Source organism: Mrakia frigida (genome assembly GCF_051309035.1).
Source record: "Mrakia frigida strain ATCC 22029 unplaced genomic scaffold BDY24scaffold_10, whole genome shotgun sequence".
NCBI classification, from domain to species: domain Eukaryota; kingdom Fungi; phylum Basidiomycota; class Tremellomycetes; order Cystofilobasidiales; family Mrakiaceae; genus Mrakia; species Mrakia frigida.
Genome location: NW_027481271.1, coordinates 236,648 through 261,303, shown reverse-complemented (window position 1 = coordinate 261,303; position 24,656 = coordinate 236,648). Strand labels below are relative to the sequence as shown.

The window sequence follows — 24,656 nt, the reverse complement described above, 5'->3', positions numbered from 1 at the left end:
AGAGTTTGACATCTCTTCGAGATCTCAAGAGAGCTCGAATCGAACCCCTTCTAGCCGCGTCGACCCTCTCTCTTTCCCTCCTCTCAAAACTCGAGCAAAAACGACCTGAAATCAACAAGACCCACTGAAACCGAGCAAAGCAAAGATAAAGCAAACACGCACGACCTCTAACACGAAAATCTATTCAAGGAAACAACCCCTTCGTGACCGATCCGACCTTGACCAACACCTCCTCCCATTCCCTCTCTCGACTCGACAGCCAGGTGATGGCTCCTCCTGCTCCCAACGAAAGATCTGGGGATCGAAAGGAAGGAACGGGGTCAGGCGTTGAAGAAGGAAGGAAGAGAGAGGGGGCGTGAGGAGAGAGAGAAACGAACCCGTTCCCTGGGCGACGATGGATCGAATCGTGACGCTGAAGTCTGCTGCTCCGTCGAAGGAGAGGTAGCCGAGAGCACCTGTTCGGTAGCAAGACGAAGAAGGAAACAAGTCAGTCTCAAGCAGTTCGAAGCGAGAGAGAGGGCAGGAACACGTACCAGAGTAAATCCCTCTCGGACGATGTCCCTCGAGTTCATCCAAGATCTGAACCGATCGAAGTTTAGGAGCTCCCGTCATTGAACCTACCCCACAAGCGAACAACGGTCAGCTCTATCGTTGAGCTGAAAAGAGACGGGAAGGAAGGAGGCGACTCACCAGGAGGGAAACACCTCCCAATCGCCTCGACCGCACCGACTCCCTCCCCAAGCTGACCGACAACGGTTGTGACGAGGGTGTGAACGAAATCGTACGTCTCCACCTGGATGAGCTTGGGGACCTTGACCGACGAAGGGAGGCAGAACGAGAGAAGGTCGGCTCGGATGAGGTCGACGATCTGCGAGAGAAGGAGAGAACGAGAGACGCGTCGAGTTAGCGAACGAACGAGCGAGCGACGAAGAGCCCTTCCAGCCATACGAAGTCTCGAAGCAGGACGCCAGCAAGAGAGGAAATGCAAAGAGTCCCACTCACCATCAAATTCTCCGCAATCTCCTTCCTATCCCCCTCCAACCCTTTCCTCCTCCTCTCGTCCTCCTCCGCATCCTCCAAACACCTCCCAATCGTCCCCTTGATCGGCTTCATCTCCACCTCCCCACCCTTCCCAATCTTGATGAACCTCTCCGGACTCGAACTGACTACCGCCGTCCCCAGTACAGGGAAAGAGATGAAGGACGAGTAAGGGGCAGGGTTGGAGAGCCGAAGCTTCTTGTACAGCGCGTAGAGATCGCGCGGGATGGAAGTTGAGATGGTTGAGTTTGGGTCCGGGTGGGAGGAGTGAGGGTTGAGAGGGGAAGAGATGGAAGGGTGGGTGGTGTGGTGCGGTGGGGAAGTGGGAGTGAGACTTGACCTGAACTGAGTCGTCAACGTGAGTTCGTAGGATTCTCCTTCGTGGATGGCTGACCGAGCTTCGTCGATGAGGGAGGAGTAGACGACTCCTGCTTGATCCGGAACGAAGGGAGTGATTTCCGGGGTGGGAAGAGAAGCCGAAGTCGTCGATGTCGAAGGAGACGAAAGCTCAACCAACACTTCCGCCGTCCTCCCGATCCAACTCTTCCACTCCTCCCTCGAAACCCCAAACCGAACGCCTTCCTTCGAAAGCATCCCAGCTAAGCTCGAAGGAGCTACTCCTTCCTCCCCACCAGCTCCAAACTTCGCCTCAGCCTGACTCTCAACCTCCACCAACGCCATCCCCACCCACTCCCCCGTCTCGTGCTCGTACACCAACACCCTCTCCGTATAAGCAAAGCACGAATCCTTCGTCTTGGCTTCCTTCTCTCCGTCGGGGAGATCCTTCAACGCTTCCGGTCGCTCGTACCCGAGCAGCGTCTCCTCCTTCATCTCGAACCCGAACCAACCGACCCAGCCGGCTTTCCAATCGGCTTTGCAGAGCGAGGAAGGGGAGAGATCGGTGTGAGCCTGGAGGTGAAGTTGGAGGGAGTTGAGCAGGGAGAAGAAGGTTTCGGTGTTGGAGAAGGAGGTGGTTGGGCTTGAGATTGGGGAGGGCGGGAGCGGGAGGGCGATGGGTGAGGAGGAGGAGGGTTGGGAGAAGGGGTAGAGGGAGAGGGACGGGGTTGGGAAGAGGGAGTAGGTGAGGAGGTGAGATGGAGTGGAGAGATAGGAGTAGGTTGGGAGGGCGGGATCTTTCTGTTTCATCGTAGGAAAGAGGAAAAGAGAGGACAAGTCAGCGGCGGGAAAACGACAGACGCGACTCGATTTTTCGAATCGACGCGTTTCGAGCTTCCCTCCGTCGAGCTTCAACCCCAGAGACCAGCGATACTGAACGACGAACCTTGGCAGAATCCAACCAAACTTCCCCACCTTCCTTGCCCCAGAACTCCTTCTCAAACACGCTCTGAACAGCAACTCCCTTCCCGACCTGTCCGAACCGATGCACCTCGAGTTTCCAGGTCTTCTGAGGAGGCGAAGGGGTCGAAGTCAGAACCGAAGAAGGATTGATGGTACTGGTAGTGGCGTGGGCGTGAGCTGTTGAGCTGGGTCGAACGGAGGAAGCTTCGACGAGCCAGGGAGGGAGGAGGAGAGTCGACGCGGGTTCGTGGTCGGGAGGGAAGGAGGAGACGACTGTGGAGAGGAAGTTTCGAACGATGAGGGAGCCGTGCGAGGAGTGGATGGACTACGAGGTGACGAAGAAGATAAAAGGTCAGAAGTGAGTTCTTTGAGGTCGAAGAAAGGAGAGAGAGGGAGGGAGAGCGACGAGACGAACCTCTGGATGGAACTGAACTCCAAAAACGGATCTCTCCTTGTGAGCGAGACCCATGACCGTCTCCTCATCGTCCGTCATCCAAGCTACCACTTCCAACTCCTCAGGAAGACCTTTCCCAACGCAACAAAACAAACCGATCAGCTCCTGCTTCTCAACCTCTCCCTCTCCCTCTCGATTCGAACTCACTCTTCCTCTCGACCGTCAAACTGTTGTACGTAACCATCTCCACTCCCTGCGGCACGCCTTTGAACAAGCCTTTCCCGTTATGACTGATCCTCGTCTTCTGTCCGTGCAGGATCTCTGGTACGAAGCTGACTTTGCCTCCGAGGGAGGTAGCGATCCCTTGATGGCCCAGGCAGATTCCGAGGATGGGAAAGTCGGCAGGACACTCTCGGATCAGTTGGGCGCAGAATCCAAAATCTTCGGTCCGATCGGGTCGGCCGGGACCGGGAGAGAGGAGGATGCAGTCGATGGAGGGGAGGAGAGAGAGGCGGAAGAAATCCCTGGGAGAAGAAAGAACGAAAAAGGAGAAGGAAGGGAGGGTGAGCTTCGACTTTTCCGCTTCTCGAACGAGTTGGTTGGATCGAGCCAGATCGAGATGAAGATTTACCAATCGAACTGATCCTGCTTGATGATGACGACCTTCTTGAGCAGGATTTCATCCGGGTAGTGCCCAAAGAGGGTGAGGAGGTTGTTGGTGTACGAGTCGTAGAAATCCAGGACGAGGACTCGAGGAAGATCGAGAGGAGGAGGAGGAGGGGACGGAGTCGAAGAAGGGACGGCGCTGCTGCTGTCGATCGAGGAGGATTTGGAGACCATCGCGGTAGGAAGAAGAAGAGGAAGGCCCTGAGAGGGTTGAAAAAAAGTGGGGTCGACGTTGAAGGAGAAGGATGATAAGCGAGGGAGGGAAAACGGAGCGGCGACGAACGGGCACGTGGATTTCGGGTTTGGTTTCGAGCTCAACACTTTCCAAACTCCTTCCCTTCCAACGACGACACGATGAGTTATAAAGAAGCGAAGGAAAACTTTGTATCCGGAGGAGTAGGAACCTCCTTCTCTACCATCAACGCCGTTTCAGCCGTAGGAATCGTACGTTTCAGCCCTCCTCCCTTCTCAGCTTCCCCATCTCTTTTGCTCGTCGAGCTCCCCTCCCTTTCTTCGTTTCCTTCTTCGTCGCAGCTCTCCTACGCCCTCTACGCTTCTCTTCTCCCTCACCTCGCACCTGGGTCCTCCCCTCCTGTCTTCATCGACTACGCTTTCACCGTCGTTCCTCTCTTGCTGGGGATCACCGTTCTTTCGGATCGACCTTGGACGTTCGTCGCTCTCCTTCTGCTGGGAACGCTCGTTCTAACCTTCTCGCAGAAGTCAGTCAAGGTTGTAGGGGAGAGGGACGAAGGGAGGAGGAGGAGAGAGTTGAGGGAGGATGATACCAGTGAGGAGGAGGAGGAGAGGGATGAGATGGCGAAGGAGACGACGGAGGAGAAGGAGGGAGGAGAGAAGGTCGAAGGGCTAGACGAGAAGGGCGGTTTGCCCACCTCCTATGTGAGTCTCATCTGGCTCTTCTCCGTCGCTGAATAACCTACTGATAAGCTCCTGCTCTCTCTATCAAACGAATGAAACCCAGAACTCAACCAACGCCGCCCTTCGCTCCTCCTCCTCCAACTCAACCCCTCCTCAACCCTTCCTCACCATCTACCGAGCCCACATGATGACCATCACCGTCCTCGCTATCCTCGCCGTAGACTTCCCCATTTTCCCTCGTGGATTCGGCAAGACCGAACTCTGGGGGACTTCGCTCGTTCGTTTCCATCTCTTTCATCCATCTCGACTTCGACGCGTCTTTCCTTTTCTCGACGCTCACCTCTTCCTCCCCCTTCCTCTTCTCCCCCGCTTCGCCCAGATGGACGTAGGCGTAGGCTCCTTCGTTCTCTCCCTCGGAATCATCTCTGCTCGTCCCTTCCTTCGCATCCCAGGAGCTCGTCTCGCTCCCAAGTCCACCTGGCCCTTGCTCGTCAAGTCCGTCAAGAAGAGCGTGCCGACGCTGCTGTTGGGACTGGTGAGGGTCGGGATGGTGAAGAGTTCGGGGTATCCGGTAAGTCGCGAGTGAACGCTGGTATTGAAGGAGAGAAAGGAGAGGAGAAGTGAGGAGAGAGCTGATGGTTTGCGGCTTTATAGGAACACGAAACCGAGTACGGAACGCATTGGAACTTCTTCTTTACGCTGGGGATGCTACCTCCGTTCGGAGTGCTGTTCTATCGGTTCACGGATCGGCTGCAGTTCTCGGCGATGGGGATTTTGGTTACTGTTGGTGAGTTGTTTTCGCCGTCTATCTTCTTTCTCTTCTCTTTCTTCATTAATCTTCCTACTTCTATAAAACTCCTCACTCTTGCTTCTCGTCTCTATGTTCTCGAACAAATCTGACCATCTCGCTCTCGCCGTTTCGTCTCGTTCCGTCTCCTTCCCCTCCCAGTCCATCAACTCCTCCTCTCCCTCACCCCCCTCCAAACCTGGGCTCTCACAGCTCCTAGAACCTCCCTCCTCTCCCAAAACAAAGAAGGCATCGTCTCCTTCCCCGGTCCGTTCTTCCATCCCTCTCTTCCCCTTCCCACACCCTCAAGCTCACTTCCCTCTCCCGTCCCTCCCTCTCCTCTCCCTTTCCTCCTCGTTTTACCTCTCAGGTTACTTGGCCATCTACCTCCTAGGCCTTGACCTCGGCCACTACCTCCTCCCTCCCTCTCCTTCCTACGCCTACCGTCCCTTCCGTCCTTCTTCCAAATCGAAGCCTCGTCCAGCGAAACTCGTTCCCATCCTCGTTGGGTTCGGAGCCGTTTGGTGGGCGCTTCTGGGTGTGTGGTTGGGTTTGGTGGGTGACGAAGGGGTGATAGGTCTGAGGGATGGGGAGAACGGTGGGGAGAAGGGCAGTGGAAGGGGAGTGAGCAGGAGATTGGTGAGTCCTGAACGAAAGACGCGCCGTTTCGGGTTTCGTTCGAGTTTCGCTCCTTTCCGAAGCTGACTGTCGTCGCTTCTTTCTTTGATTCCCTCGTTCGCTCCTTCCTCTGTTCAACAGGCCAACCTCCCCTACGTCCTCTGGACAGCAGCGTTCAACACGACCTTCATCCTGGGCTACCTTATCGTTCAACTCGCTTTACCTGCTCCTCCTCCCGCTCCCTCGCCTCCGTCGCCCTCTGCCGTTCAGGACGAGAAGCTCAACATCAACAAGGGCAACCAAAAGACAGTAGCACTGGTTGTAGCAACGAGGTCCTCCGTCCCTCCCCTCCTCGAGGCAGCGAACAAGAACGCTTTGACGGTGTTTCTGCTCGTACGTCCGCTGTCTTCCCTTTCTCTCCTCCTCCCTTTTCCTCCATCCCTTCTACCTCCTTTCCCTTCTCGCTCCCGAAACCCAATCTGACCTTCCCTCCTGTTGTTCCGTTCTTCGTCGGCAGGCCAACCTCCTCACCGGCCTCGTCAACGTCTCGATGCGAACGATGGACCAAGGGAGCTGGGTGGCGGTCGCGACGTTAGTCGCTTACAGTGGGGTCGTGTACGGGGTGGGGTGGGTGCTGAGAGGGAGGAGGGTTCTGTAGATCTGTTGCTTTGGAGTTTGGATGCGATGTGGTTGAGGCTGAAGTGTTTTTTGAGGGAAAGAGAGTGGGAGGGAGAGGGAAGAGAGGGACGAGTGAGGAATTTGGGGAGGAGAGGGAGGAGAGAGAGGGGGAGACGGGAGAGAGGTGAAAGTCAGGTGCCTTAGCTGAGAGAGAGGAGGAGGGAGGGAGGGAGGCGAGGAGACGGACGACGAGGTCGACTGCTCGAGTCGACACGTTGTAGATTCAATTCCTCGCTCGAGAAAGTAGTGCTTCCATCTTCAGAGGAGAAGAGGAGGACAGGTTGATGAGTAGTTTCGTTGAGCTGCTTGAGAGACGAGAAGAAAAGAAGGCGAATCCATGTCGTCGATCGACGCGTCCAACTTTGGAATTAACCTGAGATCCGAGAACCGTGAGACGACTTGATCGATTTAGCACGCCCTGTCTTTGAATCGAGGATGGTGAGAGTCGCTTTTGCAGGTAGTAGCCAGAGCTGGAAGGGAGAGAGAGGGGAGGGCGAGCCGTCGACGCGCCAGGATCGGCCCTAGCTCGAGAAGTATAGAAGAAGATCGCAATCGCTCTGGTAGAAAGGCGTAAGATAGGTTTGATTGGACAATTCGGTAGGTCTGAAGTCTAGAGTTGAAGATGGGCGAGAGAATAAGAGGAGCGTGGCGAGAGGGGTCGACGCGTTGGACGATCGTCCTCGCACGAGTCGCGGTGTCGAAGTATCGAGGGTTGTGATGGACGAGAAAGCTGAAGAAGGATGTTCTTGAGGACCTGATGAAGTTTTAAAGGGCGGTGGTAAGATGGGAGGAAGAGAGAGAGAATCAGGTCCACGCGTCTCGTGCGTCCCTTCGAAATATCACGCAGCTGACGACCGCTTGATACCAGTGCGAGTTCCCAGCACCCAAAGAGCTGTATCAGCTCCACGAGAGCCTCGTCCAGCCTGTGGGAGTTCGTCCGGAGAGAGGAAGGAGGACCTTCGAAAGTAGAGTTCAAGTCGAGGTCAGCTTCGTCCTCTCCTCCTCTGGGCTTTTGGCTCCGGAGAACCTCCACCAGGCCCTGAGTCGTCGAAGTTGTAGTGGTGGTGAAAGAGTCTCCTTTGCGAGCTCGGAGGCCATCGAGAACGTGGGAGGAGCTGGAAAAGAAGGAGGTGGAAGAGGAAATGAGAACGTTCGGAGACGTGCGCCCGACGCGTCTTGGTTTTTGGACTGGACGATGGGTTCCTCGTTCCTGAGAGATGATGGCCGTTGAGAGTTGAGCCGTATGGTTGGAAGCGAGTAATACGTGGAAGCGGATGTGGGTTGTTGGAGAAGGAAAGGGAAGACCGAAGAGGAAGATGGACGACGAAAGATGGCAACAGAAACGCGGGGGGAGAGTCTTGTTTGGTGTTGCTCGTAGAGATCCTTCTAATCTTTGTTAACAAAGGATGGTAAGCCAAATTAGCGCCTCCAAGGGCGAGGGGAACCAAACGATGCGGGAATAGCATTCGAACCAGAATCATGACCGCCTTTTTTCGCTCTGGGGGAGATCTTCTCGAATCGTCTTCCCCCGAAATTCGTTGAAAGAGAGATTTCGAGAGAGTCGCACCTTTCCTCCCAACAACCACCTCCCCCCCCCTCATCCACAACCCAACCACCCCCCCTCCTTCAAAACTCACTATCACTATGGCCGTCACTAAAGTCTTCGCCCGACAGGTAAGCTTTGCTCTTTCCCTCGTTCGAGTCGGATGGACGTAGAGATGGGGAATTGAAGCTGACGGTTTCCTTCTTCTCTCTTTTCTCTCCCATCGCTTCCTCCTTCCTTCCTTCCTTCTTCGCCTCCCCTTTCCCTCCTTCCCTCCTCCAGATCTTCGACTCTCGAGGAAACCCCACCGTCGAGGTCGACCTCTACACTGTTCGTTCCCTCTTCTTTTAATCATCTCCTAATCTCATCGAGAAGGAGAGCATCTCTCGTTTTCGCACGTTCCGGCCACTTGCAACTGACCCATCTCTCCTTCCTTCCTCTTTTCTTTCTTTCTTTCGCTCTCACAGGAGAAGGGAAAGTTCGTCGCTGCCGTCCCCTCGGGAGCTTCCACTGGAGTCCACGAGGCCGTCGAGCTTCGAGATGAGATCAAGTCCGAGTACATGGGCAAGGGTGAGCCAACTTTTCTTCTCACCCCATCTCTCTCTCCCTTCCCCACCAAACCAAAATCGCCGCCGGCAGTTTTCGAAAAACAATCGCTCATCCCTCCCTCTCCTTCCTCTCTTTCTTCTCCTCTCTGTAGGTGTCTCCAAGGCCGTTGACAACGTCAACAACATCCTCGGACCTGCCCTTATCGCCTCTGGACTCGACGTTGTCGACCAGAAGGCCATCGATGATCTCCTCATCAAGACCGATGGAGTGAGTTTCCTTTCCCTTCCTCCCAGCCTCCCTCCCTCCTCCCTTTGATTCGCTCCTCCTTTCCTACCAAACATCAGTAGCTGACCGTCTTCTTCTCTCCTCCCTCTTCTTCCAGACCCCCAACAAGGGAAAGCTCGGAGCCAACGCCATCCTTGGTGTCTCCATGGCCGTCGCTGAGGCTGCTGCCTTCGCTAAGGTTCGTTCTGTTCTCTTCCTCTGCCATCTCTCTTCCTCCCATCTTTCTGCTTGGTCGCCGTCGCCAACACCGAAGCGTCTAATCGCTTCGGGTATAGAAAGGCAATCGTCGCTGACCTTGTTTGTCCTCCTCGGTGTGCTCTTTCTCGACTCTCACAGGGAGTCCCTCTCTACCAGCACCTCGCTGAGATCGCCGGAGTCAAGACCCCTTACGTTCTCCCCCTTCCCTGCTTCAACGTCATCAACGGAGGATCCCACGCCGGAAACTCTCTCGCTTTCCAGGAGTTCATGATTCTTCCCACTGGAGCCAAGTGCGTCGTCGTCCTTCTCACCATCTCTTCTCCTCGTCCGCTCCTTGTACTGACCAAGCTCTCTCCCTTCCTTCTTCTTCCCTCAGGACCTTCAAGGAGGCCATGAAGATCGGATCCGAGACCTACCACCACCTCAAGAAGGTCATCCAGACCAAGTACGGTATCGATGGTGGGTCTCCCATCTCTTTCGCGTCTCGTCGTCGTTGGCTCCTCGTCGTCCCTTGGACCTCGAACTCTTTTCCCTCCCTCGAAACCAGAGAACTGACTTTCTCTTCCTCTTTCTTCCCTTCCTTAGCCACCAACGTCGGAGATGAGGGAGGATTCGCCCCCAACGTCTCTGGAGCCACTGAGTCCCTCGACCTCCTCGTTACCGCTATCGAGAAGGCTGGTTACACCGGAAAGGTCTCCATCGCTCTCGATGTTGCCTCCTCCGAGTTCTTCAAGGACGGAAAGTAGTGAGTAGCAGTTCCAATCGCTTCGAACGTCGGATGCTTCGTCGCTCGATCTCGGTCGCTGACCTCCTTCTCTCGCCCTCTCTTCTTCTCCCTCCCTCAGCGATCTCGACTTCAAGAACCCCAACTCCGACCCCTCCAAGTGGCTCACCGGAGCTCAGCTCGCTGCTGAGTACAACGACATGGTCGCCAAGTACCCCATCGTCTCCATCGAGGACCCCTTCGACCAGGACGATTGGGAGTCGTGGACCCACCTTACCGCTGGAACCAAGACCCAGGTTGTCGGAGACGATCTTACCGTCACCAACGTCATCCGAATCAAGACTGCCATCGAGAAGAAGGCTTGCAACGGTCTCTTGCTCAAGATCAATCAGAGTTCGTCCTTCTCTTTCTCTCCTTTCCCTTCCTTTCGCTCCTGTTCCTTCTTGAAGCTGACTCTCTTCTCCTTTCCCTCTCTTCCTCTTTCCTCTTCGCAGTCGGAACCATCTCCGAGTCTATCCAGGCCACTCAGCTCGCTCAGTCGTCCAAGTGGGGAGTAATGACCTCTCACCGATCCGGAGAGACCGAGAACACCTTCATCGCTGATCTCGCCGTCGCCCTCAAGACCGGTCAGATCAAGACTGGAGCTCCTTGCGTGAGTCTTGTTATTCATTGTCTCTGGACGAAGTAATAGTTGGAATGAGACCGAAGGGAAGGGTCGTCGTTGAGCTCGCTGAAGCGCGTCGCCGCATCTCTTCTCCCTTTCCTGAACCCCAAGCTGACCTCTGTCTCTCTTGTCTTGCTTTTAAAAGCGTTCCGAGCGAGTCTGCAAGTACAACAGGCTCCTCCGAATTGAGGAGGAGATCACCCTCGCTACTGGAAAGCCCGCTCTCGTGAGTCCCGCCATCCTCCTTCTCGTCCCTTTCCTCCCCAAACCCTCTCCTTGACTGACCACACCTCCTTTCCTTCCCTATCCAGTTCGCCGGACTTGACGGACTTTCCCGAGGTCTCACCGCTCCTGTTCTCTTCACCCAGTAAACCTCGGTTTGCTAGGTCCTGAGTTTCGAGTTTTTAGATGCGCACCAAACGAGTCGAGGAGAACGGGAGCCGCCGAGCTTTGAGTCGAGGTGCTGAGCTCGGTTGATGATTTTTTTACTACCTCTATGTACGAGCGTCGGGACCCGTCCCTTCGTTTTGATATCTCTACCTTTTTTTGGCCGTTTTTCTTTTGTTTTTTTCGATGGTGATGCGTTGTGCTCTTCGATCTCTCTTCTCTTCTCGTACGAAAGCCACAAGCTCCTTGGTCTATTCGTCCGGCCTCTCGAGTGAAGGAGTGCTTGTGGTGGATATACAGCTCGAGCCTGGCATCCGAGCGAGGGGGCAGAGCGAGAAGAGGAAGAGAGGGCGAGGTCTCGACGCGTCCGCCGTGCTGTCTTCTTCACGAGTCTTCTTCGTTTTCCTATGGCCTCGCATAGAATCGAAGATTGACAGAAGCGTATGCTTCTGTCAAAGCTAGTAGATCGAAGCTAAGTAACGGAAGAGAGGCCCTAGGAAAAGCTACCACCGAACCCGAGCTTCGACCTCCCCTCCTCTCCTCTTCGATCTCCCTCGTCCTCTGCTCGGCCTCCCTCTCGTCCCGTCCTCTATCTCGACCTGATCGACGACGATGACTTTGACTTATCGACACACGATATCGATGAGCATCTTCGTTCATCTGAAAAGCGATAGAAAGATGTGGGTCAGGAAGAGAAGAACTCGAAGAACAGACGCGTCGTGACACCGAAACGAAGAGAGACGAGGCGACTTACCAGACTCAAACGACCGACTTCATCCCATCTCCAGCCTAAAGGTTCATAAGGCTGGCGAGGAACGGTTCGACGAGGAGCCAAGAAGCTGAGGAGACGGAGGGTTCCTCGAAGACGCACGTCGTGATGATCGGCGACGACGGAACTCGAGCCGTTCCTCGAGGTCACCTTCGTACCAATCCTCGTCATGATCTCCCTCTATCTGTTCCAGATGATGAGTCGGAGGGTCTGGAGATTGGGGAGGAAGGAGAGGATGGCAGCGACGGGGTGGGGAGACCGTGGTGAGCTCGAGGACGATCTTATTCCTGGGTGTTGATCCATCGGCGGATCCACCGACGTCTTTTGAGCTTCCAGAAACTGAGGAAGCCCAGAAAATCGAGAGCTCTCGCGCCATTGGGAAGGGAGACGAATGAGCAGAAGACGGGCGACGACGCGAGAGTCTGCCGCAGGAACCCAAAGGTCAGCCAACATGTTCTCGATCAGGATAACACCGCTGCTACATCTGTTAGAGCTCACCTACATCTTCTTAGAGACTCTGAGCAAGCTTCCGACGTCCTTCCAGCCCTGCCGTTCCTCCTCGACCCTCTTCCCTCCATCCGTTCGTCGAGCGAGGATCTGAGCAAGAAGTGACGTCTCGTCGTCCCTGTTCTGAGACCTCAGAGGCACTATCCTGATAGCTCGGCTTCAGTCGGAACCCTGGAGAAAGCGGGCTTCATGGTCTTGAGCGATTTGGAAGGGAGGGAGGAAGAGTGACGGAGGGAAAGGAAGGGACTCGACCAGCGAAGAAGGATGAGGATTCGGAGAGGGAGGGGCTGAGGATGTGGGTGAGCTGGAGCTACAATCCGCTGAGTGGAGTCGGATGGTTCTGTAGACTTTAGAGCAAAGATCGGCTTCGAAGAATCGAGGGAGGACGGTGAATCTCGTTGGGGAGAAGGAAGGAGGAGAGTCGAGCTCACCGAAAACGAAGGTGAGCTCGTTCCCTCCCGACGGCCATCTTCTCCCTTTCTTCGTCTTTCAAAAGCGACGATGTCACAACTAGATCCCAACTCGACCAAGATACGGATACCTCATACCCTCTCTCCAGGTTGCGAGATCGTTGGTATCCTCCAAAGAACGTCAGACACGAAGGAAGCGTCCTCCTCCTCAAGGAAGCTCGCTCTTGTGCGTGTCATCTCTCTTCGTCCTCAGCTCGTCCTCGATTCCAAATCAACGCTGACCCTTCTGAAACTGATCTCAGATCCTTCACGGCGTTCTCGGGTGAGCTTAGTGCTCGAACTTGCGACCCAGAGCGTACTGGAACGAAGCTCACCTCTCCTTCCCTCCTCGTTGTTTGTTCAAGTCACAAGGATTATCTGCACCAGAAGCTACTAGCTCGGTCTCTACCTATGGATAGCTTCCGCTTTGACTTCCGGTTCGTCTTCTCTGTGAAAAGCTTCTCCGTCTCGCTTCTCGCTGGGTCGTGACCTCTTCCCTCTCTGTTTGGTTCGTCGTTCGACGCAGAGGAAACCATGAAACGGCCGGGGAGTGGTCTATGGCGGCTTTTCCTCGAGACGTGGATGACCTGAGAGTGGTCTCCAAGTATCTCAGGGAGGAGCTCAACTACGAGATCGACTTGATCGTGTCAGTCTCCTGTCTTTCTCGTTCGTCGTCGCTCTCGCTCGAGCTCACCGCCTGCCCGCTCTTTCTCTTCTCTTCAACAGAGGCCACTCTCGAGGAGCTCTCGTTTCAAACTGGTGGTTGTCTCACGACGAGGAGGAGATCAGACTCAACCAAGTCAGGAAGGTCGTCCATCTCTGCGGCCGATACAGGATGGAGAGGATTCACGGTTCGCTCGTCCTCTCTTCCTCGTTCGAGAGCTCTGCCAGTTCGCCCATCTCTTTCTTTCTGGCCATAACTGGCACCCTTTATCACAGACAAGGATCCTATCTACGACCCCTACTTCAACAAATCCCTCGCCTACCCCTGGGCAGTGAGAGTCGCGTCGAAACCTCTCACCGTCAACGTCACAGCAGCTCAGATCGAGGAGTTCGCCAGCTGGGATAACAGTTACGCCAAAACGAAGTTCCCGAAGGAAATTTGCGTCCTGAACGTTGGCGCTGGACGAGACACAGTGGTTCCTCCGTGAGTTCTGCGCTTTCTCCTCTCTCCTTGCGACGACCGGGACGCGTCTCACGAGCTGACTTATGGAGCTTTGCATGAACAGATGGGACGTTTTCCTATGGCAGAGGGAGTGGCAGGGACGTATAGGCTCTACCACGATGCATGTCGTCGAGCTTGCGGATCACAATCTTGTTGGAGTGAGTCCTTCGTTTTCGTCGCGTCCTCCTGCCGATCTCGACTCGTGCCGTATCGTCCGCCACTCGCCTCCTGTGGCTCTCGCTACTCCTGGATTTCTTCCGTTTCATGCTTGATGCTGACTCTTCTCTCGCCCTCTCACTGTTTTCACAGCATCATCCCGAAATTGTGGAAATGATCTGTGGATGGAACGAGCTCGTGGATCGGGAAGGAAAGGCGCCTCCAGTTTGGGATCCAGCTCTGGTAGCAGCATCTTCGACTTCCTCGAAACTATGAGATGGCTCGAGTTTGTTCGTCGCTGGGAAGCTGGACCTTCAGCTTCGTCTCGAAGATCGATCGTCGCAGTCGTCGCGTCGCTCGACCTTTCCAACAGTTCTCCCCCAACGTCTCGATCCTCGACCGGGAGACTTCCCTCTCTGGATCCATCAATGGTTGATGAGCTTTTCGGTCTCTCGATTTTGCTCCTTCAAGATCCAAAGGAGCGTCGAGGCTCAGACGCGTCCGTCGCGCCCCCTCGATCCAGTCCCTTCGCCAACGATCCCGCCTTCAAGCCCCGAGTTCCGGCTGCAAACTATTTGATTGACCTACTTCTGGGCATCACGATAGGAGGCTCAAGGGTCCGGATCGTTCAGATCGGACTCCAAAAAAGGTGGAGCTCGACTCGAGGCGCGTCACCCGCCCTCTCTCCCTCCCTTCTTAACGATCTCCCGCCCTTTTTCTCTTCCTCCCAACAACCATCACCACATTACTCCCTTCTCCACTTCCTTCGACCAAACCAAGTACTCTAATCATGTCCACCGCCAACAAATCTGAGGGGTGAGTCGTTCGCCTTTTTTCTTTCGCCTTGCCGTCTCTCCCCGACGAGGACATCGGTAATCTGACCACCCTTCCCCCTACTCTCCTTCTACTACAGAGCCAAGCAGCACGAATCCAACCAGCCCGCCCCCGCCAGCGATCCTGTTGTCGAGGAGGGAGGAGCAGATTACAAGCCTCCCACCAAAGCTGCTGCTGAACCCGTGGAGGAGACCACCGCTGGAGAATCTGGAGTCAGCTCGGGAGGAGTAGGACAGCGTGAGTCTCTTCTCTCGCTCTCAGGAGAAAGCTTGATCTTCAAGGAAGGGAGAATGAAAAGATGGCAAGGCTGAAGCTGACGCTGACGATCATCCTCTTCCCCTTCTCTTTTCCAGAGGAGATCGACGGCCTTGACCAGGAGAACATTCTTGATGACGAGAAGGGAATTAAGACTCGAGGCGTTGAGCAGGACGTCTATGCGGAGGAGAGGAAGTTGGACGAGGTGTTGGGCGACGACTGAGCTCTGAGCACGCTCGTCTTGGCTCCTCTGCAGATTTCTTAGTTGCGCATACCCAATCTCATGTTGTTCTCTAAGACGAGTAACGCGCGAGATGGTTGAGCCTGTAGCACAGCTGAAAGTGCCGATCAGAAGGAAGGGAAGAGGGAGGCGGAGAGGGTCGAGCAAGCGCCTTTTCGTTGTTGGTTCGCTTTCGGTTCGTTTAACGATTTCATTCACGATTCTCAAACCTCACTCGTCGGCGAGGTCTGCTCGGCCTTTCAGTTGCATCGATCTCTGAGGCCTCGAGTAGGCGGCTAAGCAGAAAAGCAGACGACGAGTTGTTTTGACGACTCGACGCGTTAGTCCCATCAAACGACGAAACCCAAGAGCGAAGCAGCCCGATCTCATGAACCAAACAAACTAAATCGAAGCATCTAGTGCCACTGACTAAGCCTTGAGTCTGTCGAAGGTCGAACGGAAGGTCAGAAAGAGGAAGGAAGAAAGAGAGCGACGCGTCGGGATCACTGAAGTTGACGTGCGTATTCCGTCGTTAAGCGTCAGGGAGTAGGTTCGTACATTCTAGAAGAACCACCGAAACCTATAGCCTTCGAGGGAGACACAGAGGAGACGAAGGGGAGGACGAAAAGAGAGGAGGAGGTGAAGAGGACGCGTTCGGGTGGCTCTGGAGCCAAAACAGACGTCGTCGTTCATTTAACAACACGCGGCGTGATTTAAAGTCTCCTGGATACGATTCAAAAGTTCTATGAGAGACAGCTACAAACGAAAGAAGAAAGGAGACGAGCCGAGCCGAGCCGAGAAAGAAACGAAACGAAACAACGAAGAGACGCAGACGAAGTCAAGCAAGGAAAGCAAAATGCAGTTACAACATAAAATACCCGACACCCAACTCCTACTCCTACTCCTAATCCCTCAGACTTCTCCCACTCGTCCCCCTCCATCGTCTTGTTCCCTTTTCAAAATCATCCGACGAAACGCGTCTCCTTCGACTTTGACTTTGACGAAGAGGGTCGAGGTTTCGAGGTAGTAGCAGCTGGATGACGAAAGGAAATGTAGAGAGAGCCGTGCTCGAGTCAGTTCAGAGTTGAATCTCGAAGGAAAGAACGAGAGGAGGAGGAAACTCACGAGCGACCAAGTTCAAACCCTTTTCCTTCTTCGTCGAGCCTCCCGTTTCACGGCTCGTTTCTCATTCTTCTGGGACGGAGTGCGATAATATGTTGAAGGAAGGGAACAACAGAGTCAGTTGTCCCGTTCTGTCGCGTCGAGTCTCGCTCTCGAACGAGACGAAAGCAGACTGAGCTCCGCCTCGTCCTCCTCTTCTCCCTCTTTCTCTTCTTCCTTGCGGAAAATCCAAATGAAGTCTTCAACTCGGATTCCCCAATGGATACAAGGTCCGAAGGCCTCAACAGCTTTGTTGGTGAGATTGGTCTGATCAGGACGCGTCGAGGCGGCGACTCGGATGAAAGCAAAAGAGCAGGGCTTTACGGTCTACCCGCCTTGACCACTGAAGCCAAGAGAAAAGACGTAGCATGACGTGGAGGTCAGGAGGGGACGGGGAGGTTGGAAGAGGAAGGAGGAGGAGGAAGAAGGTGCGTGAGATTCTGGCGAGTTCGTTGATGGCTGTTCATTGTTTGTAGGAAGGTGCAAGCTAAGAGGAAATGGGAAGATGTGAGGGTTCGCCCTGAGAAAACTTGTCCTCAGTTCTTACTTCAGGAGAGAGAGAGATGGGGAGAAGAGCAGAAACAAAACGGAACGAGACAAGAAGAGAAAGACGCGTCAGGGAAAGAGATGATCAGTGCGACGAGTGCTGAGAGAAAGCAACCGGTCCCTAAGTCAAAGATGCCCTACATCACCTAGTTCGACATCAATTCAATACGGCCTCAGCGGGCTACGAGAGACAGGCACAAGAGAGAGATGGAGAGAAGGGATGAAACGAGACGAGAGAGAGACGCCTCCTCGTCGAGAGAATGAGGTGAACGGCCGAAGCGCTGAGAGATTAGCAGCCGCTGAACTCGGTCTTGAGGAAAAAGGCTAGTAGCGGAAGGAGGGAGGTCGCACAGGGAGGAAAGGGAGTTGATTTCATTGGGCCTGAGGTGGGTTTGAGAGAGTTCGTCAAAAGTGAAGAGCGTGATCTGTACTTAACTCCGGAACAAGCGAACAAATATAGTCCGCGTAGATGACGGGGAGATTCATAGATACGGCTTTGAAGTGTGTCTACGAGAGGAAAGAGAGAGTCGGTGAGAAGTGAAGAAACGACTCAGCGAACGAAGGACGAGAGAGAGAGACGCGTCGGCGTCGGTGTTGTGAGAGAGCTATGAGTACGGAGGGAGAGTGGCTGTTGATCTGAGGGCTGGCTAGTAGCGGAAGAAGGGAGGTCAGGAGGAGAAGGGGGGTCTTTAAGCTGACTTGACCAGCTGTCGAGAGGGAGTTCGCCAAAACTGAACAGCGTGATCTGTACTCAATCCTGAAACAAACGAACAAATATAATTCGCATGCGTGAATGGGTTGAGTTCGTTGGAAGGTAGAAGGTGAAAGAGAAGGAGATGATCTCACTGGGGCCGGGGGGGGGGGGTTTGAGGGAGTTCGCCAGAAATGAAGAGCGTGATCTGTACTCAATTTTGGGACAAAAGAACAAATATAATTCGATGCGTGAATGGTGTAGTGGTATCACGCCAAGTTTGGGTTTGGTTAGATTTCTTGGAGGTCCTCGGTTCAATCCCGGGTTCGCGCCCTTTTTTTGCTGGTGGCCGGGCTCGTTTCGTTCCTCTTTGTCTGTGTTCTGTCTCTTTTTCCTGTTGGTCGACTTCCTTTTTTGCTCTCACGCGTCTCTCAAACTGCTCGTGAACATTCTCTCCATCTTAGTTGACCTCCAGATCTTCAAAGTCAAGAGGTATATCGTTTTCCTCAGTTCGCTCATTCACACAGACGCACAGAGAAAACATAACTACGCTCGAGCCAAGAAGACGTGACTAGCAACGGAAAGAGGTGACAGGGAAAGGAGAAGCGTCTTCGAAGCGTCGAAACGACTTGGAACGACGCGTCGACGACGCGAGAAGGCGAGTGACGAAAGATATCGGTATGGGTAAAGGTAAAATGACGAAGTAAATATGCCGGTATCACAGCAAAGGACAGAAGAAAGAAAGATGTAAGCCGCAAGAAACAACGACTGCAAACCCCAAAACGGAAGTAAATCAAAACCCAAAAACTCGACGCGTCCGTCCGTCCCCCTCCTCTCCCTCCCTCCCTCTCTCCCAACCTCAAACCCTCCCCTCCCCTCCCCAGCTCAGCTTTAAACCCCCACCGCCGCCCTCCCCCCGAACGCAAACAGTCTCCCAAAGCTCCACACCGTCACCACCAACCCCGTCGGCAACACCCCGAAAAAGATCACTCCATCCTGCCAGATCCTCCTCCCCGTTCGCCTCTTCTGAAGCTGCCTCTCCTTCTTCGCTAGCAGGGCGTCCATCACCTGCGAAGGGGAGGGAGTGAAAGGGTTCTGGGAGGTCGAAGGCGAGGTGTTGGTGTTGTTAGAGGAGGAGGGAAAGATGATGGAGAGGGGACGACGCAGGTGGAAGAGGATAATGAAGAGGATTGCTGCAGGAAGAGGACGAGGGAGCGATGAGAAAGGAGGGAGAGACGGAGGAAATGTCAGTTTCCGGTCGACGTCGAAGCAAGGAAAAAAGGACTCGACGACGCGTCGTCCCGAAACTCGACTCACCAGGCAACACAAAACTCAACGCCAATGCCCCGGCCACCCCCATCAGCACCACCTTCTCCGCCACCCAGTAATCATTCAACACCGCCAACCCGGTCACAAACCCCCACAGCACACTCGTCGCGACCCAGAACTCCTTCCCTCTCCTCCCTCCTTGCCCAGCAGGTTCCAGCCCTCCTCCTTTCACATCCAACCAGCTCTTCAACGTCCTCGCCAGCACATCCCTCGTAGGCAAGAAGATCATCGGCGTCCCCGCCAGAGCCATCCCGATCGCCGCTAAACGAGCTGAAACGATCCAGGGGTCGGTGGTAGGGAAGGCGTCGAGGATCATGGGAGGGAGCATAGCGGAGGAGGAGGGGTGAGGATGGGGAGTGGAGCCACCTGAGGAGAAGGGGATGGTGGAAGAGGTGGGAGACAGGTGGGTGGAAGGTGAGAGGAGGAAGTAAGGGAGGAGGGAGAGAGGGAGGAGGAGAGCGAGAGTGGCGAGGTTTTGGAGGAGGGGCGAGATGGCGAAGGAGCGTTGAGAGGATTTGAGGAGGGTGGCGTGGTTGGGGAGGGTGGAAAGGTGAGAGGTTAAAGTGAAGGTTATGATGGCTAAGGGAAAGCGAGGGAGGAGTGAGAAGAGGTCAGCGATGGAGTTTGGACGTTCGACGCGTCGAGAGTCGACGTTTGCGGTTCGATTCAACGAGGAACTGAAAGGAACACGCGTATTAATTCCACTCGGCTGTAGAGACTCACTAATCCCACCCCAAATCCCACCTCGTCCCAATCCATCCCCAGCAACGATCGCTCCGAAATCCGTTCCTGCGACGACCGAAGGAGGAGAGGTTGGAATTTCGTTTCGATGGAGAGCGACGGTCTTGACGATGGTGACGACAGAGACGAAGATGGTGAGAAGAGCGGCGAGGAAGGATACTCGGGTGATGGTTGAGGAGTGAAGGTGGAAAGGGAGGAGGAGAGGGAAGTTCTGGAAGAGGGAGAGGGACGCGTCGAGAAAGGAGCGTCAGTCAGCTGAAAAAGCAACGCGTCAAAGGAAGGGAGACCTGGAGCTCACCATAAGAGCAAATATTACGACCCAGAAGCTTCGATGATGAACGATGGAAGCGGCGTGGACGAAGAAGGTATCGGCGACGGGGATCATCAGGTTGCCCATCACTGCTCGACGAGAAACGCGAGAAATTGATCAGCTTTCGGTCCCTCACTTCCACTAGCACCCACACTCCTCCCACCTCCGAACAGAGTCGAACTCACTCCTCAAGTAAAGCACGAGGATTCCAATCCCAGCCAGCAACATCATCACCCTCAGCACTCCTCTGAACACCTTCCCTCCTCCCAACCCTTTCCCCAAATCCTCGTACCGCTTGACGCCGAGATAGCGAGCGATGTAGACGATGGAAACGTGACTTGCAGCAGCGAGAAATCCTAGGATCACCGTCTGAGAAAGCGGGAAAAAGAGAACGGAAACGAAGGTTAGCTTTCGTTCGAGCTCACCAAACAACGTTTCCGGAATGGAGTGAAACTCACGAGAGGGATGAACAGCGACGGCGAAAGCAAGTTGACAGCATAAGGCAGAGCGAGAATGGTTGGCGACAAGGAGGTGTTTACGAGGTTGAGGGTGAGATGGAAGAGGGTGAGGGGTCCAGAGGAAGGGTGGGAGGAGGAGAGGGAGGAGGACGAAGGTCGTTTGGACCTCTTGTCGTGTCTTGACGACCGACGGGTATGGTTGATGGGGATGAAGGGAGCGTTGGGATCTTCTATATCGGCTTCTTCGTCGTCCTCTTGATCTCCTTCGCTTTCCAGGTCGAAGGTGAGACTGTCGAACGCTGAATCGGGTGGTTCGAGTACGAGTCGACTCGAGGGTCCCTCGATTCCTCCTGTTCCTCCTCTTCGTTGTTCTTCCTCGTCGTCCTCGTCTGTTGAAGTGTATCCGGAGGTGGTAGTGTTGGTATTGGACGAAGACGAGTGAGCTGAGGAGGAGGTCGAAGGTGTTTGTGGATGTATATCCTGAGGGAACGAGTTGGAAGACGGAGGAGGAGGAGGAGGAGGAGGAGTGGGAGAGGAAGAGGAAGAAGGGAGGTTCGAAGGCGAGTCTGCACGCGAAGATCTCTGTTGAACCGAAATGGAGGAACGATGGCGACGTGGAGTGGCCGATAGCGAAGACGACGACGACGAGGAGGAGGGCACCATCCTTGAATCCAAGAAAGAAGGGAAGAAGGAGAAGGTCGTCGGTTGAGGTCAACTCGTTGTTGAGCTGCGTCCTTCGAATCCGATCTCCCCCAACTCGAGCTCACCGCTTTCTTCCTTCAAACGACCATCACAACCACCCTATCTCGTTCTTCGACATCACACACTCTACCCTCTTCTTCATCCTCTGGCGTGTGTATGGCGCCTCGACGGTCCCCTTCTTCTTCCTCGACTCGTCAAGGCTCGTTCGCTCCCTCGAACGATGTCGCCAGCTTCAAGGATCTCCTCCTCTTTGAAGAACGACTCAAACAAAACGCAGCTCTTTTGAGAAGTAGGAAGAGGAAGTACGAAGGTTAGTTATCTCGTTTGATGACGTCTATAGAAGTGTTTGAAATCGTAGGAAGGAGAAGAGAAGCTCAAGAAGGGAACAAGAGGGGCTGATGACCTTCCTCTCTCTCTCTCTCTCTCTCTCTCTCCTCCACCCTCTTTCTCCTACAGTCTTCCTCGCCATCCTCCTCGTCACCATCGTAGTCTTGACGCACAAATCCTTCCTCAGACCATCACCGGTGAGTTCAAAAAGTCGAAATCTACCCAATGGAAAGCTCAAAGAGGACCGCAAGCTGACCCTCCTCCTTCCTTTCCTCCTTCTCCTCGTTCTGTAGACTCCCTCGCTGCATTATCTTCACCTCTCCTTGCTCCCCGTAGCAGTAGTCACCCTGCTCCTCTTCTTTGCTAGTGGGATGTATGCGGAACGGATAGGATATGCGAATCGGTGAGCTTCCGCTTCCATCTTCGAACGAACGAGCGAGCTCAACCCCACCGGATCGAACGAGGTCAACGAGCCGACTCGTCTCGTCTCTCTTTTCTCGTCCTACGATTCCACCGTTCTCGCCTTCTTTTTTCGCCTAGAAACTGACCTATTCCCCCTTTCTCTGCTTTTTCAACCTTTTCGTTTCAGCTACGTCCCTCACGCCAACCGAGCTCTCCGCTCGCTCAACATGCACCTCAACATGCGCGTCCAACCCACGCCTCTGATCCCTTTCGTCCCCTTCCCCTTCTCCCTCCTCCTCCCTTCAGCACCCACTCCACCTTCAGGAATCCAAGGCCCACCCTCTTCCTCTTCAACTCGTTCTTCCGCAGCGCCTCCTCCTTCCTCTTCTTCCTCCTCAACACCCACGACCTCCAAACCAACCAAATCCACCACCTCCTCAACCTCTCTCTCGAACCCGTTAACCCTCCGAGCCTCCATTCCTCCGACCAAAAACCCCCGAGGAGAACTCATCTTCTCCTCCCGGGTCGACCGAGCCTTCCGAGACGGGTACGAACGCTACAGGGGGATGTTTGAGCGCAGGAGGGAGGAACGGTATAGAGAGACGAGAGCGGGGAAAGGTGGGCTGATGGGGATTTGGTGGAGATTGTTGGGGTATAGGAAGAAGCCTGTTGCGCAGCCTGGAGGGTCACCGGGGGAGATGGGAGGAGGCAGGTTGAGGAACGGGACGAGTCCGCCTGGATCGTCGAAGCAGAGTAGGACGCCTTCGCCTTCGGGGCTGGGGACGGGTTCGAGTTCGAGTTCGATTGGGAGGGGAGGAGGGAACAGTACGACGACGAAACGAAGGCCTGGACTTCCTCGAGGAACAGGATCAGGATCAGGCTCGTCTTCTCAAACCTCCATCGTCTCCAACACCTCTTCTTCTTCAACCATCGTCCCCACCACCACCACCACCAGCACCACCCCTCCTTCCTCCTCGTCTCCTCTCCTCCGTCACTCCCAACCACGCTCGTCAGCGTCCTCCATCCCCGAAACGGAGGTCGTCCTCGACGTAGGGAAAGCCGTCGGGGAGAGGTTGCAGATGATGTCGAGGAGTCAGAGTGAGAGAGGCGTTGGCAGGGAGCAGGGGAACGGGAGTCCGAACCGAGCGAGAGCGGAGAGTTTCAGCTTCTTGTTGAACAGCGGAGGAGGGAGTTCGTCGGAGGGAGAGGGCGCTGGAGGGATGGGGAGTTGGAGTGGGAGGAGGGGTGGTTGACGGAGACGGAGACAGACAGAGAGGAGGAGGGTTTGGGTTTGGGTTTGGGTTTGGGTTTGGTTTAGTTTCTTGGTTGTTTACTCTTGCATCTTGTGGAAATGCTTCTTTCTGATTTGGGGCTTGCCGGAGGGAAGGTGGGAGAGGAGAGGAGAGCAAAGGAGGTTGGTTGGTTCAACGCGTCGTTCTTTGGTTGGGTTTTCTCGCACGTTTTTCCTTCTTGAATTCTCTCGAAAAAGAAAAGAGTCCGACCATCTTCAGCTCCGTTCTGGATGATATATAGCTAATTCTTCGTCTGATCCCAAGAAAAAAAAACGAAGGAACGCGACTCGGCCTCAAATCAGCCCACCTTTCACTCTCCTCCCGCGCGCTTCCTCTGAGGTGTAAACACAACCACGACCGTCTCCCCTTCCTTCGTTCCCTCCCTCCCTCCTCCTCCTCCTTCTTCTCCTCCCCCTCCGCTCTCTCTCTCTTCTCTCTCCTCGCCTCTTGCCCCTCTCTAATCCCTCCTATCCCGACCCTCACACTCTTTACGAACACTCAAGGCCAAAGGTCGAACGAGTCCAAAGGATGGCTCCTCCTCCTCCTCCTTCCTCCTCCTCTCATCCTGGACTGAGTCGAGCGAAACGACTCCCTCTCTCCTCCTCTTCCGCTCAACATAACAAACCTCGGAACCCTTCCTCTCCTTCCACGTCAACGAAACCTCCTCCTCCTCCTTCGTCGTCCAACAAGGTCGTCCGAACGTCGAAATCGAACCCTTCCTTGCCTCGTCAAGCTGCTCGCCTTCCTCCTCCTCCTCCTCTCGGTACTTTCCCTTCGACTTCGACTTCAACTTCAACTTCAACCTCCTCCTCCTCGGCTTCTATACCCCTCTCGCCGTCGTATCCACTACTCAGTTCTACGAAAGAGACGAGTCTGGAACGACTTGCTGCACCGGCTGGAGTGACGTTCGGGAAGGAGCTCTTCCTTCATCGACACGAGAGGGATTTCCCTCACTTGCACGAGGTCGTTCCTCCCAAAGTCGTAAGGAGGGATACTCCAGCGAGTGCAGTCAGCAGCGAGGAGGCGTCCGTCGTTGGTGGTGGTGGAGTAGCAGCCGTAGAGGAGGAGGAGCTCACAACACCTCGACCAAGCAGAGTCCGACCTCTCTCCCTCGTCATCCTCCAACCTACAGGAGGGCTCTTCTCGCCCAAAGAAGATCAAGAAGAGTTCGCTATCCCAGCAGCAGTCCCTTCGAGGCCGACGTCGGTGGTGGAGAGGTTGGTAGAGCGGGAGAAGGAACGAGAGAGTTTGGATCTGGATCGAAGGTCGTCGGATGAGATCAGCTCGGAATGCGACCTCGACTTTGCGTTCGACCATACCAACGACACTCCTCCTCCTCCTCCCAGGTTCAAAGGTCCTTCCAAACTCGCTACGACTACTACTACTCTCCCCGCTCAACCAGCTTTCAAAGCCGCTCCTCTTCCTCCTCCTCCTCTCGCCGTCAAGTTCGCCTCGTCAACAACAGCGGGAGACCATCGTCGTCCTTTCGCTCCTCCTCCCTCGACTCTGACTCTTTCAACTTCCGGATCCTCCTCCTACACCCTCCCTCTCGGACCCAACTTCTTCCCTTCGTCCTCTTCCTCCCTCCCTCCCACTCCCGACACAGCCCCTCACGCCTTCCCGTCCCCAACCTCCC

At 54.8% G+C, this 24,656-nt stretch overlaps 7 protein-coding genes and 1 non-coding gene across 8 annotated transcripts; 5 read left to right on the top strand and 3 right to left on the bottom strand.

Moving 5' to 3' along the window:
• Positions 1 to 90: 90 nt before the first annotated feature.
• BDY24DRAFT_384501 (ADC synthase) lies at positions 91 to 3,646 on the bottom strand. Its single transcript, XM_076639820.1, has 9 exons — positions 3,363 to 3,646; positions 2,939 to 3,255; positions 2,753 to 2,862; positions 2,321 to 2,662; positions 1,003 to 2,175; positions 691 to 868; positions 534 to 617; positions 378 to 455; positions 91 to 294 (listed from the first exon to the last, which is right to left on the bottom strand). Exons 1-9 carry the CDS (start codon positions 3,569 to 3,571, stop codon positions 185 to 187), a joined length of 2,601 nt encoding a protein of 866 aa, XP_076497926.1. The 5' UTR covers positions 3,572 to 3,646; the 3' UTR covers positions 91 to 184.
• GWT1 (glucosaminyl-phosphotidylinositol O-acyltransferase) lies at positions 3,647 to 6,722 on the top strand. Its single transcript, XM_076639819.1, has 9 exons — positions 3,647 to 3,841; positions 3,932 to 4,294; positions 4,377 to 4,550; positions 4,653 to 4,844; positions 4,928 to 5,060; positions 5,223 to 5,327; positions 5,431 to 5,699; positions 5,820 to 6,071; positions 6,196 to 6,722. Exons 1-9 carry the CDS (start codon positions 3,752 to 3,754, stop codon positions 6,334 to 6,336), a joined length of 1,719 nt encoding a protein of 572 aa, XP_076497925.1. The 5' UTR covers positions 3,647 to 3,751; the 3' UTR covers positions 6,337 to 6,722.
• A 610-nt stretch (positions 6,723 to 7,332) lies between these two features.
• Positions 7,333 to 8,026, bottom strand: BDY24DRAFT_384483 (uncharacterized protein). The gene has a single exon (XM_076639818.1). It carries the CDS (start codon positions 7,955 to 7,957, stop codon positions 7,340 to 7,342), a length of 618 nt encoding a protein of 205 aa, XP_076497924.1. The 5' UTR covers positions 7,958 to 8,026; the 3' UTR covers positions 7,333 to 7,339.
• Positions 7,942 to 10,916, top strand: BDY24DRAFT_384480 (enolase). The gene is made up of 12 exons (XM_076639817.1): positions 7,942 to 8,030; positions 8,182 to 8,229; positions 8,367 to 8,469; positions 8,600 to 8,715; positions 8,831 to 8,911; positions 9,070 to 9,221; positions 9,308 to 9,390; positions 9,517 to 9,676; positions 9,777 to 10,048; positions 10,150 to 10,307; positions 10,465 to 10,545; positions 10,631 to 10,916. The coding sequence occupies exons 1-12, from the start codon at positions 8,001 to 8,003 to the stop codon at positions 10,688 to 10,690; spliced, it is 1,344 nt and encodes a 447-aa protein (XP_076497923.1). The 5' UTR covers positions 7,942 to 8,000; the 3' UTR covers positions 10,691 to 10,916.
• A 1,251-nt stretch (positions 10,917 to 12,167) lies between these two features.
• BDY24DRAFT_16938 (uncharacterized protein) lies at positions 12,168 to 14,285 on the top strand. The gene is made up of 8 exons (XM_076636238.1): positions 12,168 to 12,618; positions 12,695 to 12,714; positions 12,797 to 12,868; positions 12,958 to 13,077; positions 13,158 to 13,282; positions 13,371 to 13,578; positions 13,661 to 13,754; positions 13,906 to 14,285. The coding sequence occupies exons 1-8, from the start codon at positions 12,484 to 12,486 to the stop codon at positions 14,026 to 14,028; spliced, it is 897 nt and encodes a 298-aa protein (XP_076497922.1). The 5' UTR covers positions 12,168 to 12,483; the 3' UTR covers positions 14,029 to 14,285.
• A 3,423-nt stretch (positions 14,286 to 17,708) lies between these two features.
• On the top strand, positions 17,709 to 17,792 carry BDY24DRAFT_t43. The gene has a single exon. It is a non-coding gene; the product is annotated as a tRNA-Pro (tRNA).
• A 558-nt stretch (positions 17,793 to 18,350) lies between these two features.
• Positions 18,351 to 20,960, bottom strand: BDY24DRAFT_434063 (uncharacterized protein; the record flags this gene model as incomplete). Its single annotated transcript, XM_076644140.1, has 5 exons — positions 18,351 to 18,652; positions 18,777 to 19,740; positions 19,828 to 19,928; positions 20,025 to 20,208; positions 20,298 to 20,960. The coding sequence occupies 5 exons, from the start codon at positions 20,958 to 20,960 to the stop codon at positions 18,351 to 18,353; spliced, it is 2,214 nt and encodes a 737-aa protein (XP_076497921.1).
• Positions 20,957 to 23,041, top strand: SPO7 (Nem1-Spo7 phosphatase regulatory subunit SPO7). The gene is made up of 4 exons (XM_076639816.1): positions 20,957 to 21,309; positions 21,456 to 21,523; positions 21,620 to 21,729; positions 21,916 to 23,041. Exons 1-4 carry the CDS (start codon positions 21,156 to 21,158, stop codon positions 22,979 to 22,981), a joined length of 1,398 nt encoding a protein of 465 aa, XP_076497920.1. The 5' UTR covers positions 20,957 to 21,155; the 3' UTR covers positions 22,982 to 23,041.
• Positions 23,042 to 24,656: the final 1,615 nt, after the last annotated feature.

What these genes read in the sequence shown, in the direction of transcription:
- BDY24DRAFT_384501 (XM_076639820.1), bottom strand. Translation starts at nt 3,571, where the DNA reads ATGGTCTCCAAATCCTCCTCGATCGACAGCAGCAGCGCCGTCCCTTCT. An exon ending in TTTGGTTGGATTCTGCCAAG is followed by an intron (nt 2,176 to 2,320) that starts GTTCGTCGTTCA and finishes ACGATGAAACAG; the next exon opens with AAAGATCCCGCCCTCCCAAC. An exon ending in TCCGAGAGGGATTTACTCTG is followed by an intron (nt 456 to 533) that starts GTACGTGTTCCT and finishes GCTACCGAACAG; the next exon opens with GTGCTCTCGGCTACCTCTCC.
- GWT1 (XM_076639819.1), top strand. Translation starts at nt 3,752, where the DNA reads ATGAGTTATAAAGAAGCGAAGGAAAACTTTGTATCCGGAGGAGTAGGA. An exon ending in AGGCATCGTCTCCTTCCCCG is followed by an intron (nt 5,328 to 5,430) that starts GTCCGTTCTTCC and finishes TTTACCTCTCAG; the next exon opens with GTTACTTGGCCATCTACCTC. An exon ending in GGGGAGTGAGCAGGAGATTG is followed by an intron (nt 5,700 to 5,819) that starts GTGAGTCCTGAA and finishes TCTGTTCAACAG; the next exon opens with GCCAACCTCCCCTACGTCCT.
- BDY24DRAFT_384483 (XM_076639818.1), bottom strand. Translation starts at nt 7,957, where the DNA reads ATGAGGGGGGGGGAGGTGGTTGTTGGGAGGAAAGGTGCGACTCTCTCG.
- BDY24DRAFT_384480 (XM_076639817.1), top strand. Translation starts at nt 8,001, where the DNA reads ATGGCCGTCACTAAAGTCTTCGCCCGACAG. An exon ending in TCGAGGTCGACCTCTACACT is followed by an intron (nt 8,230 to 8,366) that starts GTTCGTTCCCTC and finishes TCGCTCTCACAG; the next exon opens with GAGAAGGGAAAGTTCGTCGC. An exon ending in TCCTCATCAAGACCGATGGA is followed by an intron (nt 8,716 to 8,830) that starts GTGAGTTTCCTT and finishes CTCTTCTTCCAG; the next exon opens with ACCCCCAACAAGGGAAAGCT.
- BDY24DRAFT_16938 (XM_076636238.1), top strand. Translation starts at nt 12,484, where the DNA reads ATGTCACAACTAGATCCCAACTCGACCAAGATACGGATACCTCATACC. An exon ending in ATCCTTCACGGCGTTCTCGG is followed by an intron (nt 12,715 to 12,796) that starts GTGAGCTTAGTG and finishes TGTTTGTTCAAG; the next exon opens with TCACAAGGATTATCTGCACC. An exon ending in CAGGATGGAGAGGATTCACG is followed by an intron (nt 13,283 to 13,370) that starts GTTCGCTCGTCC and finishes CCTTTATCACAG; the next exon opens with ACAAGGATCCTATCTACGAC.
- SPO7 (XM_076639816.1), top strand. Translation starts at nt 21,156, where the DNA reads ATGGCGCCTCGACGGTCCCCTTCTTCTTCCTCGACTCGTCAAGGCTCG. An exon ending in TAGGAAGAGGAAGTACGAAG is followed by an intron (nt 21,310 to 21,455) that starts GTTAGTTATCTC and finishes TTTCTCCTACAG; the next exon opens with TCTTCCTCGCCATCCTCCTC. An exon ending in CCTTCCTCAGACCATCACCG is followed by an intron (nt 21,524 to 21,619) that starts GTGAGTTCAAAA and finishes CTCGTTCTGTAG; the next exon opens with ACTCCCTCGCTGCATTATCT.